The sequence below is a fragment of the Ovis aries genome, chromosome 22 (assembly GCF_016772045.2).
Source record: "Ovis aries strain OAR_USU_Benz2616 breed Rambouillet chromosome 22, ARS-UI_Ramb_v3.0, whole genome shotgun sequence".
In the NCBI taxonomy this organism is placed as follows: Eukaryota; Metazoa; Chordata; class Mammalia; order Artiodactyla; family Bovidae; genus Ovis; species Ovis aries.
Window position 1 is genome coordinate 18431957 of NC_056075.1, and position 14521 is coordinate 18446477.

The window sequence follows — 14521 nt, forward strand, 5'->3', positions numbered from 1 at the left end:
TTGCAAATCCCCAGAATAATGCCCAATTCACGGCCAGCACAAGCATTGCTGCTTCGGTGCACTCAGGGTGGGTATGTTTTGTCTTCCGTTCCTTTATTTTTTCATGTTTCATCACACCTTAATCTAAACTGGAGTATGCTTGCTTTACAACGTCGTGATAGTTTCTTCTGGACAACAAAGCGAATGAGCTTCATGTACACATAGATCTCCGCAGCCTTGAGCCTCCCTCCCAGCCCCCCGGCCCCCATTTTACCCCTCCAGGTCATCACAGAGCGGAGTTGAGCTCCCTGTGCTAAACTGAAGCTTCCTGCTAGCTAGCTATTTCACTCATGGTCGTGTATATACATCAGTGTTTCACTCCCCATTTGTCCCACCCTCCCCTTCCCCCACTATGTCCAGATGTCTGTTCTCTGAATCTGCCTTTCTATCCTGCCCTGCCAATAGGCTCATCTGTACCATTTTTCTAGATTCCATATATTTGCATAAATAAATATACAGTATTTGGGCTTCCCGGGTGGCACTGGTGGTAAAGAACTTGTCTGCCATCACAGGAGACAAGAGATGCAGGCTCGATCCCTGGGTCAGGAAGACCCGCTGGATAAGGGCATGGTAACCCACTCCAGTATTCTTGCCTGGAGAATCCCATGGACAGAGGAGCCTGGCGGGCTACAGTCCATAGGATCACAGATGGACATGACTGAATCAACTTACACCATATTTATTTTCCTGATTTATCTCACTCTGTATGACAGACTCTAGGTCCATCCACATCACTGCAAATGAGCTAATTTTGTTTAAGGCTGAATAAGATTCCATCGTATTTAGATGCATCACAGCTTTATCCATTCATCTGTCAACAGACATGTAGGTAGGTGGCTTCCATGTCCTGGCTAGTGCTGCAGGGAACACTGGGGTACCTGTGTCTCTTTGAATTATGGTTTTCTCAGAGTATATGCCCAGTAGTGGGATTGCTGGGCCTTATGGGGGTTCTATTTTTATTTTTTCAGGAACCTCCATACTGTTCTTCACCGTGGCTGTATCAAATTACATTCCCACCAACAGAGCAATAGGGTTCCCTTTTCTTCAGTCTCTCCAGCACTTGTTGTTTGCAGATTTTTTTTTTTAACTTTTTGTGTTGGGATATAGCTGATTTGTTTGTAGATTTTGATGATGGCCATTCTGACTGGCATGCAGTGATGCTTCATTGTAGTTTTGATTTGCATTTCTCTAATAATTAATGATTATTGAACACCTTTTCATGTGTTTGTTGAGCATCTTTTCATCTGTTATGTCTTCTTTGGGTAAATGTCTACTCAGATCTTCCATTTTTTGGATTGTTTTGTTTTATATTGAATTGCATGAGCTGCTTGTATAGAGATTAATCCTTCGTCAGTTACCTCACTTGCAAATATTCTCTCCCATTCCGAGGGCTGTCTTTTCATTTTATGGTTTCCTTTGCTGTGCCAAAGCTTTTAAATTACTAGGTCTCATTTCGTTTTATTACTCTAGGAGGTGGGTCAAAAAGGGTCTTGGAGTATTCTGCCTGTTTTTAGAGCGACTAGCCTTATATTTAGTTAATTCATTTTATTTTTGTGTATGGTGTTAGGGAATATTCTAATTTCATTCTCTTACACGTAGCTGTCCAGATTCTCCAGCACCACTTATTGAAGAAGCTGTCTTTTCTCCACTGTGCATTCTTGCCTCCCTTGCCAAAGACATGGTGACTGTAGGTGTTGGGTTTATCTCTGGACTTTCTATCCTGTTCCATTGGTCTATATTTCTGTTTTTGTGCCAGTACCATACTGTCTTAATTACTGTAGCTTTGTAGTATAGTCGGAAGTCAGAGTTGTCTTCCATTTCTGAGGATGGACCCCAGAAAATAAAGCCCAAAGTCTCAGATTCTGACACTGCCAAAAGCAGAACAAAATCAACGTAGTAAATCTGAATTTTGGGGGGAGGGCCTCCACTGTTCCAGTTGCCCTGGAATCAAATGAGCCTTGCACTGATGAATACGCCCAATTCTCCTTCTCCCCATAGACAGAGAAAAGCAGCACTGCCTTTCCTAACAGATGTTTCAAGCACCTGAAGTTTCTGAAGCAAGATTAATTCTTGCCTCTGCATCAAGATAATTTGCATTTGAAGCCTACTTCCCAAAGGATATGGAGTTTAACATATCACTAACATCTACCTTTCTAGGTCACCCGTTCTTTCCACTTTTGAAAGAAACAAAGCTCCTAGGAAAATACACCATGATAAGCAAGTTGCTTCAAATTTTAAGACATCAATCCCGGGCAGTTGGGCGATCCTACCCATACTTATTTCACGTGACACTTTATACTGCATGTGCTTGCATTCCTGAGAATGGAAACAGAAAAGGGCCGGGCCGGCTTAATTTGGCCCACCTTGTGTCCAGAAGTGTAACAAAGGGTGTCACGGTTAGACCACCTTGGCAAACCTAATAGCCACCTCTTTCGACCTTCCTTGCTCTCCAATTCCAGACTTTCTGTGAACAAGACATGTCAACAGCGCCACCTCTGGGCAGCGTGTGATTCCTCTCAGCTTCCTGGCCCCAAATCAGCAGAAGAAATGCCCTAATTTGGGGGCAATGGATCAAGTTGACATGAGTTCCCTGAGAGGATGAGAGGAATGGTGCACAGGGTCTCCTGGGAGCCATTTCCAATGTGGAGATTTTGAGATAAGAAAAACTGTCAATCCAATGCCAGGGGACACGCATAGTTCCTTACACCTGGGGGTGGGAAAGAGCGTGTGGTTCTTTGCACCTTGATTCCTACTGGGAAAGCACAAGGAGTATCCTGGGCTGACAGGATATACGGTCTTAGGAGCAATGGGAGCTCTGTACCACTCCCTTCTCTGCTCCAAACCAACAAAAGCTGGACAGTGGGAAACACACTGCGCTTCATACCACAGCTTGATCCGTCTGTCTGGGGAAAGAGAATGTGAGGAGGAGGAGGGTAAGTGATCAGGCTGTGCTTGGCACACAAGGGCTCAGTAAACACCCTACTGAGTCAGTGAACAAAGCTGCTGGGAGCAACCTGTACCCTGGGGCAGGCTGGGGCAGCCAGTGCTGCAACTCCCCTTTAGTGTGAGTCCTTGGTGCTCGACCACGGCTCTGCAGGCCAAGTTCAGAGCGTTCACTGCCACACTGGACGCTCCAAATGTCACCTTCTAACTGGGATGTCAGTTGGAAGTTGGGAAGACCTCTCAAACAGGTGGGTCAAGATCCAGAGCCTGACCCAGGGCTATCATGCTATGCCCCAGACTGGGTACCAAAACTGGTACCCAGTCAAGCCAACTGGTGCCAATGACTAGGCACTGTTCTTATACCCGAGGGAGGCAGGAGATAAAACACGGCGTTTCTAGGGACAACACATGGTGTTGCATCTTTATTCTATGTCTGGTCAAAGCAAACCTCACACGCTCAGAACTGCAGCCAGGCTGAGTGCCACGGGGCTACAAGCAGGTGGAGGAAAGGAAGACCATCTATCTACTCTGTCGTTTGCAAACACTCTGGATGGAAAGCACAGATGCCCCACTAGCCACTCAGCGATGACAAAGCCACATTCCCATCTCCAGACCCCAGGGGCATCTCTGAAGGGAGACAGATTCTCATTTGGAGCTTCCAAAATCCAGGGCACCTCTGGGACCCAAGCCTAGTTCCAACAAGTCACTCTGAGTCCAGGCTCCACTGCTGACAGGAGCATCTGGAGCTGGTGTCAAGGCAGCCTGGGGGCTGAAAAGGGCCTCAGGCTGGACCACAGAGCAGCTTGGGGAGGAGGGGGCCCTGGGGCTCAGGGCCGACGATCCTTCCTGCGAAGCTTGTGTCCCACGTGGGAGCCCCGCTGAGCAGCTCTCACCAGGCCCTTGAACTGCCCCTGTAGCTTCATCTTCTTCCTGGCAAGAACGAGGAATAGGAGGGTCACGTCTCCCTGAGACCAGGGAGTTCTCCTTCCCTTAATGTCAAGAGATAGCCCCTGACCCTGACCAGCTTGAACAGGGAGAAGGGGCGCTGCCAGGAGGTGGGCAGCATGTGATCAGCACAGACCATGCCCTTTGTGTTTAATAGAGCAGTTCAAGTCAATAATACTTGAAGGTGCACGTGAACAAGTGAAAACAGAAAACTGGAGGAGACTTGAGCAGTTGAGTGGACAGTGTGATGAGCACGTGCCACCCCAGCCTGCACACACCGTACCTGCGGTTGAGCTTGGTTCTGTTGAGGGGGATGTAGGCGTAGGGGTCGAGCCGACCCTTCTTCTTCACGTCACCCTTTGCTTTCTGCTCACCCAGAGAAATAGAGTCAGTCGGGAGTGTGGGTTTCCCTTTCCACCCTTGCCCCTGATGTGACAGGCCGTGTCCTCCCTTTCCGTCATTCTCTGCCTCAGGTGGTGCCCAAGAACCCCTGCACCCCGAGATGGCCACCCAGCAAAGGCCTGGACCACAAGACGTCTGTGTGCCCCTCGGTGCGGCCTCCTGCTGGCTCCACAAAAGCTGCCTCTTGGGGTGATGATGGGCATTCGTCCCCAAGCCCCTACCAGGGGAGCCCTTCCCCTGCCCCCAGCTCTTACCTTTGCCTTGTACTCAGCCCCGGGGACAGTCTTCTTGGCCACAGGGCGATGGATGCCAGAGCCTCCCGCTAAAGGGGGAACACAGAGGCCATGAGTCAGGCAAGGCCAGGGCACCTTCTCAGAACACTGCTGCTGAGATAAGTCACAGCCAGGACCGGATGGCTGTCCCCTAGCAAGAGGACGAAGACCATCCTCGAGAAAGGACTGTCCAGTGACTTGACAATCAGACCACTGGGCTCCTCAGACTGATTCGAATCCACATAAACCTACCAGTGACCTCTGGGAAATATATATATTCTCGACTAACATAAATTAGCACATACTCTCCAAACTGGACCTTCTCCATTTTTTCTAGAAGAAAGATCACAGGCTTTGAAATCAGGCAGACTGGGCTTTATCTCCAGACAAGACTCTTTAACTTCCTGGAGCCTCTTAGGCTTATCTGTAAAATGAGGCGCTAAGGCTGGATCTCAGTTCAGCTTCACATCGACACCGTGAGATAGAGAGGCAGCTCTCATCCCATCGTACAGACATGAAAACTGAGGCTTCAGGACTGAAGTGCTTCCAAGGTCGGTGTCATTTCCAGTCTGGGCTTCCACACAGTCACGGATGGAATCCCAGAGTGCTGACTGAGGACAGCTCTCGGAGATGACCCAGATGATCCTCCTTTACAGGTAAGAAGCCAGAAGCTCAGAGAGGTAGCGTGACCAGGCCAAGGTCACACAGCTGAGAGCAGCTGGGCAAGCAGTCTTGAACCCAGGCTCCTGCTGCGCTGTATGCTACTACTACTTCTGCACACACCTTCTTAGAGCAGAGGAGGTGAGCTGGGATGTGGCCTGTCGGGCCAAGAAGTGGAAGGAGCCTTGGCATTCTTCTACTGGTTGATGCCATGGGGCTGTGAGCAAACATCTGCTACTGAGATTGGGGACCTCCCACACCAGCCCCTAGACCTCCAGATGCAGAGCAAGGGCCTGGGAGCAGGGACCCTGCAGGGGCTGCCTGGCGGGAAGGAGGCAGAGGTGAGACCTCCTCTGGCTTTGGGCAGCCACCTTGGTACCTCTAGTACCTACTCCAGGAGCTCAGGAACAACTGTACAGAGCGACTCCCTGGGCAGGCCTCTCAACTGCCACCCTCAGCACAGGACTAATCTGGCCTGACTCAAGGCCATATAAGAGACACCCCCCAGGAGAAGGGTGGGCTGCAAGTCTCAGAAAATCTTGGGTGGGTGGGGAAGAGATGAGGCTAAGGGGCTTCCCAGAAGGGCTGGGGGTTCTGTACACAGATCTCCTAACCCCCAGGCCCCCTCAGCCCAGTCTTAGGTGACGTATCAGGCAAACTTTGCTGGTGTCACCTGAGTGCAACCAGGCCCTGCAATCTCTTGGCTCTGCCTGCAACACACTCAGCCTCATGCAGGTGACAGGGTACCTGCTCCAACAGAGAAGAGAGGAAGCCTCACCTTGGTACTGAGGGGGCATCTCCAGCTCCTCATCATCAGCCTCTTTCTGCTTAAGCTTCTGGTGCTTCTTCTATAAAGAAGCAACATGCAAAGTTCATGAACAAGGGGACGTGATCATACTTGCTAATGGCAGCAGTAAAAGCAGTTGTAACATGCATTAGCAGAAAAGGTTCCCTGCCAAGCACTCGACCCCCCACTTACAGATGAGGGCACTGAAGCTCAGAGAGGGCAAGTAACCAGGCAAGGTCACAGAGCTAGGTGGCGCAGACGTGGGGTTACACTTTTAACAACCCCTGTGACCTTGGGCAGGCTGCTTGCCTACTGTAGCCCCCTCTGGAAACAGGAATGGTAGAGTCCCCACCTCCTGGGAGGATCGAGGTGACACGTGGGGCTCTCAGCACTCCCCAGAGGTAGGTACCCGACCCCACAAGGAGCTGGCCCATGGCAGCATGGAGGCCGGCTACTGCCCCTGCTGCCTGCACAGTATATGCCCTCAGGGGAGAGACAAGGGACCGTCTCTCTTCCTTCGGCTGGACAGCGCAGCCAACACCGAAGGAAGCACTGGGTGCTTCGGGGGACCCAAGCCCCCACCATGCCCTGCAAAGGGGTTGGCCGTGACATCACGCACTCCAGACTGCATGCTGTGCGCACCCCCAGTGCTCCACTGAGAAGTCAGGAAGCAAGGAGGGTGATTCTGCGGAGCAGGGAGATGGCGAGAAGCTATGAGGCCCAAGGCTTAGGTCTTAGGGCCCCGGCCCTCTAGCAGCAGGAATTACTACTCACACTCTTGACGCCTACATCTTCCATGAGGTCAGCCATCTCCTCATCCTCCCCTGGAGCCAAAAAGAGAGAGGTCTGTGATCACGCAGGGAGCTCCCTACTCCATCTTCCCAAAGCCCACAGATTTCAACCTGCTTCCTTCCGGCTCGTCAGGCAGCAGGGGCTGCCAACTGCAGCCCCAGAAGACATCCTGTGGAGGACAAGATCCTGACTCCCGCCCCTTCCTCCTCCCCATCCTGGGACCCCTGGACAAGAGCCCCTCTAGGAAGTGGTGACCTGACTTCTAAAGTAAATACAGCTTTTGTTTTGGATACTCTAAGAAAGTGCCAGGTTTCCTGGGGAGCCGGGCACTACTGCGTACACTCCACTTTGCAAGGAAGACTGCCAGTCCCCTACTTGAGAATCTTTCCCTCCCCACGTGTGGGCACATAAAGAAGCATGAACCAACAAAAAGCACGGGCAACAAAAATAAAGATAAATAAACTCCATTAAAAATGTTAAACTTGTGTGTGTCAAAGATGAAGGTCCCAGGATGAAAAGGCAGCCTGGAGGATACGAAAGTATTTACAAATCATACATCTGATAAACGGTTACTCTCCACGATAGTATAAGATTGTGAAAAGAAGAGAAGCGAAAAGCAAGGAAAGTTATACCCATTTGAATACAGCGTTCCAAAGAATAGCAAGGAGAGATAAGAAAGCCTTCCTCAGTGATCAATGCAAAGAAATAGAGGAAAACAACAGAACAGGAAAGATTAGAGATCTCCTCAAGAAATTAGAGATACCAAGGGAACATTTCATGCAAAGATGGGCTCAATAAAGGACAGAAATCGTATGGACCTAACAGAAGCAGAAGATATTAAGAAAAGGTGGCAAGAATACACAGAACTGTACAAAAAAGATCTTCACGACCAAGATAATCACGATGGTGTGATCACTCACATAGAGCCAGACATTTTGGAATGTGAAGTCAAGTGGGCCTTAGAAAGCATCACTACGAACAAAGCTAGTGGAGGTGATGGAATTCCAGTTGAGCTATTTCAAATCCTGGAAGATGATGCTGTGAAAGTGCTGCATTCAATATGCAAGCAAACTTGGAAAACTCAGCAGTGGTCACAGAACTGGAAAGGTCAGTTTTCATTCCAATCCCAAAGAAAGACAATGCCAAAGAATGCTCAAACTACCACACAATCGCACTCATCTCACATGCTAGTAAAGTAATGCTCAAAATTCTCCAGGCCAGGCTTCAGCAATACATGAATCGTGGACTTCCAGATGTTCAAGCTGGTTTTAGAAAAGGCAGAGGAACCAGAGATCAAATTGCCAACATCCACTAGATCATTGAAAAAGCAAGAGAGTTCCAGAAAAACATCTATTTCTGTTTTATTGACTATGCCAAAGCCTTTGACTGTGTGGATCACAAGAAACTGTGGAAAATTCTGAAACAGATGGGAATATCAGACCACCTGACCTGCCTCTTGAGAAACCTGTATGCAGGTCAGGAAGCAACAGTTAGAACTGGACATGGAACAACAGACTGGTTCCCGATAGGAAAAGGATTATGTCAAGGCTGTATATTGTCACCCTGCTTATTTAACTTCTATGCAGAGTACATCATGAGAAACGCTGGACTGGAAGAAACACAAGCTGGAATCAAGATTGCTGGGAGAAATATCAATAACTTCAGATATGCAGATGACACCACCCTAATGGCAGAAAGTGAAGAAGAACTAAAGAGCCTCTTGATGAAAGTGAAAGAGGAGAGTGAAAAAGTTGGCTTAAAGCTCAACATTCAGAAAACTAAGATCATGGCATCTGGTCCCATCACTTCATGGCAAGTAGATGGAGAAACAGTGGAAACAGTGGCTGACTTTATTTTTTGGGGTTCCAAAATCACTGCAGATGGTGACTGCAGCCATGAAATTAAAAGACGCTTACTCCTTGGCAGGAAAGTTATGACCAACCTAGATAGCATATTCAAAAGCAGAGACAAGACTTTGTCAACAAAGGTCCGTCTAGTCAAGGCCATGGTTTTTCCAGTGGTCATGTATGGACGTGAGAGTTGGACTATAAAGAAAACTGAGTGCCGAAAAATTGATGCTTTTGAACCGTGGTGTTGGAGAAGACTCTCGAGAGTCCCTTGGACTGCAAGGAGATCCAACCAGTCCTTCCTAAAGGAGATCAGTCCTGGGTGTTCACTGGAAGGACTGATGTTGAAGCTGAATCTCCAATATTTTAGCCATGTGATGCGAAGAGCTGACTCATTTGAAAAGACCCTGATGTTGGAAAAGATTGAAGGCAGGGGGAGAAGGGGACGGCAGAGGATGAGATGGTTGGATGGCATCACTGACTCAATGGACATGAGTTTGGGTAAACTCTGGGCGTTGGTGATGGACAGGGAGGCCTGGAGTGCTACGGTTCATGGGGTCACAAAGAGTTGGACATGACTGAGCGACTGAACTGAACTGAACTCCACGATAGACAAAGAACTTCTTATAACTCAATAAGAAACAAACAACCCAATTAAAAAATGGTCGAAGGACTCGAGTAGACGTTTCTCCGAAAAAATAAATGGACAATAAACATGAAAAGATGCTAAACATCATCAATCATTAAGGAAATACAAATCAAAACTACCATGAGATACCACTTCAAACACTCCAGGATGTATACTATCAACAAAATACAAAGCAGCAAGTGTTGGTGAGGATGTGAAGAAGTTGAAACCCTTGTGCACTGTTAGCAGGAATGTAAAACGGTACAGTTGCTGAAGAAAACAGTATGGCAGTTCCTCAAAACATTAAAGACAGAAACCGCATGATCCACTTCTGGGCATGTACCCCAGCGAATTGAAAGCAGGATCCTGAAGGGCTATTTGTACATTTATGATCACAGCAGCACTATTTACAACAGTCAGAAAGTGGAAGCATTGCTTATGTCCACTATTGGAAGATGAACAGACAAAATGCGGTCTAGGGGTACAACAGAACGGGAAAGGAAAGGAAAGTGAAGTCGCTCAGTCGTGTCCGACTCTTTGAGACCCCACGGACTGTAGCCCACCAGGCTCCTTAGTCCATGGGATTTTCCAGGCAAGAGTACTGGAGTGGGTTGCCATTTCCTTCTCCAGGGGATCTTCCCGACCCAGGGATTGAACCTGGGCCTCCCGCATTGCAGGCAGATGCTTTACCATCTGAGCCACCAAGGAAGTACAACAGAACAAGGGCAGACTTAAAAAGGGAGGAAATTCTGACACAAGCTATGACTCTGACAAACCTTGAGGACATTATGCGAAGTGAAATGAGCCAGTCACAAAAGCACAAACATTGAATGATTCCCCTTATATGAGGTACCACAGCTCATATTCAAATTCACATTAATACAGACAAAAAACAGAATGGTGGCTGTCAGGGACTAGGGGAGGGGGAAGCGAGGAGTTGCTATTTCATGTGAACAAGAGTTTCAGTTTTGCCAGATGAAGCGTTCTGGAGATGGGCTGTACAACAATGTGAGTGAACAGTCCTTCTAAAAAATGGTTAGACAGGGAACTCCCTGGTGGTCCAGCAGTTAGAACTCTATGCCTCCACCACAAGGGGCATGGGTTCCATCTCTGGTTGGGGAACTCAGATCCTGCATGCCACGTGGTGCAGCCAGGAAGAAAAAAAAAAGGAAGAAAAACACAAGAAACAGAACTTTGAGACTGATCGGCTGGAGGGAAGAGAGTGAAGTGAATCCAATGTCACGGGAAGCGTGTGACCAAGTACAGAACCTGGGTGGTCCCTGGGCTTGTGGGGAGTTCTGAGGAGACACAGCTAAGGCCGGGGGACTGTGGAAAGGCCGCATGAAGGGCCTGCACTGGATCTTAGAGTGCAGAGGGTCTGGGAAGATGGAGGGGAGCCGGGGCGGGGCACACTCAGTGTCAGGATTCCATGCAAGAAAGGAGCAAGGAGATGGGATACAGAGATGAGAAGGGGGCAGTGAGAGGTCAGAGCAGGAGAGAATTAGTGTCGCCACCCCCACCCGCAGCAAATCTACCATTTCATCTTTACAAACACCCTCTGAAGTTGGTGCTGGTATTACACCCACTGTGGGGAAAGGAAACCGAGGCACAGAGAGGTTACGGGACTGTCCACCGTCCCAGAGCTGGCTGGTCCAGCTGCCTAGGCAGCAGTGGCCGTGCTAGCTGAGAGGCTGCAGTGTCGGCAGTGAGAACCAAACTAAAGAGGAAGACGCACATTTTAGAAGACCTAGGCTTTTGTGATCTTACATGACATGGAGAGATATATGTGCAGAGAGGGAACAGGGAAAATGAAACAGGACTCGGAGGTGTTACACCTGAGCAGCCCCTGGACAACAGGAGACAGTGACGTGGGAAGTTGGGAGGGGCTGGCTCTCTTCAAGCTCTAAATGAGCTTCCAGACCTCATCCAAGTTTACACTTGGAATTTAAAAAAAAATTTTCTTTTTTAAAGGAGGAGGAGAAGCAAATAGAACAGAAGACAGATCAAGACAGCGTATGACACAGGGTAAGAGGAAGTACTGCCTTTTGAAAGTTTTGTTTGAATTATGGAAGTATTGAATAAGTAGCTGAGTTACAACATAAAAAGATTTCTTAATGTGGTCAGCAAAGTTTGAGAAACTCAAAAAAGAGTTGCCTGAGATATAAGCTCCTTCTATCTGTTTTCACCTATGCTTCCCCAAAGGTGGTCACCGACTGAAGGACCAGATGAGCGGATGGCTGCATAAGCAAATGCACGCAGCCTTGGCCCCTCCTGCGGGGGCAGGTGGCCCCACCTTTGGCGCCCTCCTCTTCCTCCGTCTTGGTGTTGGCATCCTCCTCCTCTCGGATGATTAGCCGGCCGTCGGCGCTCACCTTGAAGCCATGGTCCTTCTTCTTGCCGCGGCCTGGCCCAGGCTGCGTGGCTGGTGGGGCAGAGTCAGGTAGTGAGGAGGTGGCAGGCCAGTCCTTACCTGCTCACACCCTCATCACAACCCTCCAGGCCCAGGTCTGCGCCTTGGATGGGAACCCGCAGCACAACCATGTGTGTATGTGAGAGGTGAGAGTGCCTGCTGGCCTCCCTAGAGGCCATCCTACTTCCGAACTTGGCCCGAGGCAAGCCTGTCCTCTGTGCCCATGGGCCAGCCGTTTCTTGCTCACCCAGGACTCGCTGGGCCACCTTGGGGTCGAGGAAGTTGAGGGGCTCGTCCCCGCCCCCCTCCTTCAGCCACGCCCGGCTCCTCTGGCGGGCCAGTCTCCGCTGCTCCTTGCCCCGACTCCGCTCCTCCTCCTCGTCCTCCTCATCCTCTGAGTCGGCCAAAATCTCCTCGATGCTAAGGACAGAGAAGCCCCAAGTCAGGGAGCTCCGGAAGAGGCAGGGTGGCTGGGCACGGCCTGGGCAGGCTTCCGGTGGGGGGAGACCAGGTCCCCAGGACCTGGCCACGGGGCTCACCTGTCGCCTTTGCCCTGGACGGGCTCCTCCTCCTCCTCTTCTTCCTCTTCCATGGCGGTCTGGTGGAGGGCCCGCTGTTTCTTGGCCCGGGACTCTGCTTTCCGGATGTTTACCAGGACTTTGTGGTACTCCTCCGGCAGCAGTTTCTTCACCAGCTCAAACCTGGGGGTTGAGGGGGGCACACAGGTGAGCAGTGAGGTGCCGGGGACAGACAGTGTGTTCCAGAGTGAGGGGTCCAACCGGAGCCCTTCCAGGGCCCCGGCTCGGGGCTTTCTTGGCAGCAGCCCTGGTGGGACGGAAGCCCCTCCACTCCTCCCCTGCTCGCTCCCAGTCAGGGCACAGACCCGAACTTGCGGATAAACTTGGTGAACAGGTTCCGAAGCTTCATGCGGAAGTGCCGCCGCATGTCGTCTGAGAGCTTTCCGATGGCGCCCATCTGCAGGACAGAGTGCAGGCTTGAGGGGAGGAGGCACCCTGCCCTGTCTGCCTCGCACCCCATGGGGTTCCCCTGGTTCCACGCGTCCTGTCTGCTTCCCTGTAGTAATCTCTGGCTGGACCTCTCTCCAGCCTTCATGAGGCCTGGACTGAGAACCGTGTGGCCAACAGGTGTCATCTGCGGTGTCCCTCTGGGGGCTCCCCTGAAGGCTTGTACTGACCCCCGTCACTCGGGGACAAGTCACCGCCTAGGCTGTTCTGCTGATCCATGGCCCCAGTTAGGTGGCAGGCTTTAGCAGGAGAGGGTAGGCTGTCCTGCCTCTCATCTGCCCCTTCTTGCCTTGACCCAACCCAAGGCCAGATGCAAAGGCAATCAAGAGCCCTGATGCGACTCAACCCCGCTGCAAGTGGGAAAGTGAGGTGGTGGGCGCAGTGGACTGTGGGCTCAGAAGACAGTCCCTGCTTGCTGCACCCCTTGTGCCCAGCAGGAGGGGGCCAGGGACCCAGCACCAGAGGGTTCTTCAGGGACCTGAAACCAGCAGGGGCATCCAAAGGAGTCTTCTCAAACCCAGAAGATCACAGTGAAGAGGGAAAATGCAAAGGGAGCTTTGGGGGCTGCCCAGGGCAAGCCCAGGCTGCAGCTCTGGTCCAGGACTACTCTCACCTGCACTGTGGTCAGGGGAAATCTGGCCTTGGTTGGCCATCTATAAGACAGGGGGTGGCCCCACCCACTGGCCCTGCCCTGCAGAGCCCCTGCTGCTGTGGGAGGGCCGTGGGGGGATGACAAGAGGTGGCCTGGGCGCTGTGCCCCTTAGCCTCCACCACCAGCCCCTCCAGGGATCCTGCACAACCTTCTGCCGCACCAGACAGCACGTGGCTAAAAAAGTGTTGGAAGCCGCCTGACCTCAAGGCCCCACTGGGTCTCTGCTGGCAACTCTCGGGCCATGTTGCCACCGGCCGAGGGGAAGGGGACGCTCACCACCAGCTGCACGTGCTTGGCCAGATGCACCACGTCCATGACGACCACTGCCACCTTGATGAAGCCCAGTGCCGACTTCACCACATCGCGGGTGCGCGAGGCCAGGAGCAGACACACGTTCTCCAGCAGTTGCTCCACCGTGCTGGTCCCCATCAGACCTGTGGGGGCCAGAGGGCCACTGTCAGGGACACTGGGAAACCTGCCCAGACCCCAGGCCCCAGCTGGGCCAGAAGAGAGGGAGTTGACCTCTGAGGGGCTTCTGTGTGCCTGGCCAAGGACTAGACCCTTTCCACGAGTATCTCCTCTAGTTCCTCGGCCACCCTGTGAGCAGGGGCTATGCTTTTCCCGTTTGAGAGATAAGAGAGTAAGGTTCCAGGAGGATCCTGAGTTTGTTCAGGATTGATAAGCAATGGTTGATATGAAGCAGAGCCTTAACTAAGATCTGGGCAAGGGATCTAACCTCCCCCCGCCCCTACCCTCGGGGACTCTGGCCCCTGCGGAAGGAGGAAGGCTGAGCTAGGCAGCAGGGAAGGTGGGAGGCAGTTGGGCTCAGGTCCAGCTCTTCGTCCTCCCTCCCAGGACCACTCTTCATTCTGGTAGCCACCCTGTCCTGACCTCCTGGGCATTGTCCGACCCCGAGGGCTTACCAGGCCTTCAAGGAAATAGTGTTTACCTTTAAACTCGAAGAGGAGGTGGGTCAGGGCCAGGACGCTGCAGCTGACCATGGTCACTGCGCCCACAAGGCCAGGGTAAATGAGGACGAGGTAACGCTGCAGGGCCTCTGGGGGCAGAGAGCAGGAGGAGTTGCCTGGGGCAGAGCCCCCTGCGTGTGCTGCTTCGTGG

The 14521-nt window shown here is 51.4% G+C and overlaps 1 protein-coding gene across 2 annotated transcripts in view; it reads right to left on the reverse strand.

Moving 5' to 3' along the window:
* Positions 1-3374: 3374 nt before the first annotated feature.
* RRP12 (ribosomal RNA processing 12 homolog) overlaps positions 3375-14521 on the reverse strand; it is a 28801-nt gene continuing 17654 nt past the window's right edge. The window contains exons 24-34 of one of the 2 annotated variants that reach the window (XM_027960216.2): positions 14352-14459; positions 13679-13836; positions 12609-12700; positions 12265-12426; positions 11973-12145; positions 11609-11737; positions 6823-6872; positions 6040-6109; positions 4584-4651; positions 4211-4293; positions 3375-3912 (exon numbers count right to left, since the gene is read on the reverse strand). In XM_027960216.2, coding sequence (XP_027816017.2) covers positions 3810-3912; positions 4211-4293; positions 4584-4651; positions 6040-6109; positions 6823-6872; positions 11609-11737; positions 11973-12145; positions 12265-12426; positions 12609-12700; positions 13679-13836; positions 14352-14459 — 1196 coding nt within the window. In that variant the 3' untranslated portion in view covers positions 3375-3809. Of the gene's footprint in view, positions 4652-6039; positions 6110-6822; positions 6873-11608; positions 11738-11972; positions 12146-12264; positions 12427-12608; positions 12701-13678; positions 13837-14351; positions 14460-14521 lie in introns of both variants that reach the window. The other variant, XM_060404631.1, reaches the window with a different exon arrangement.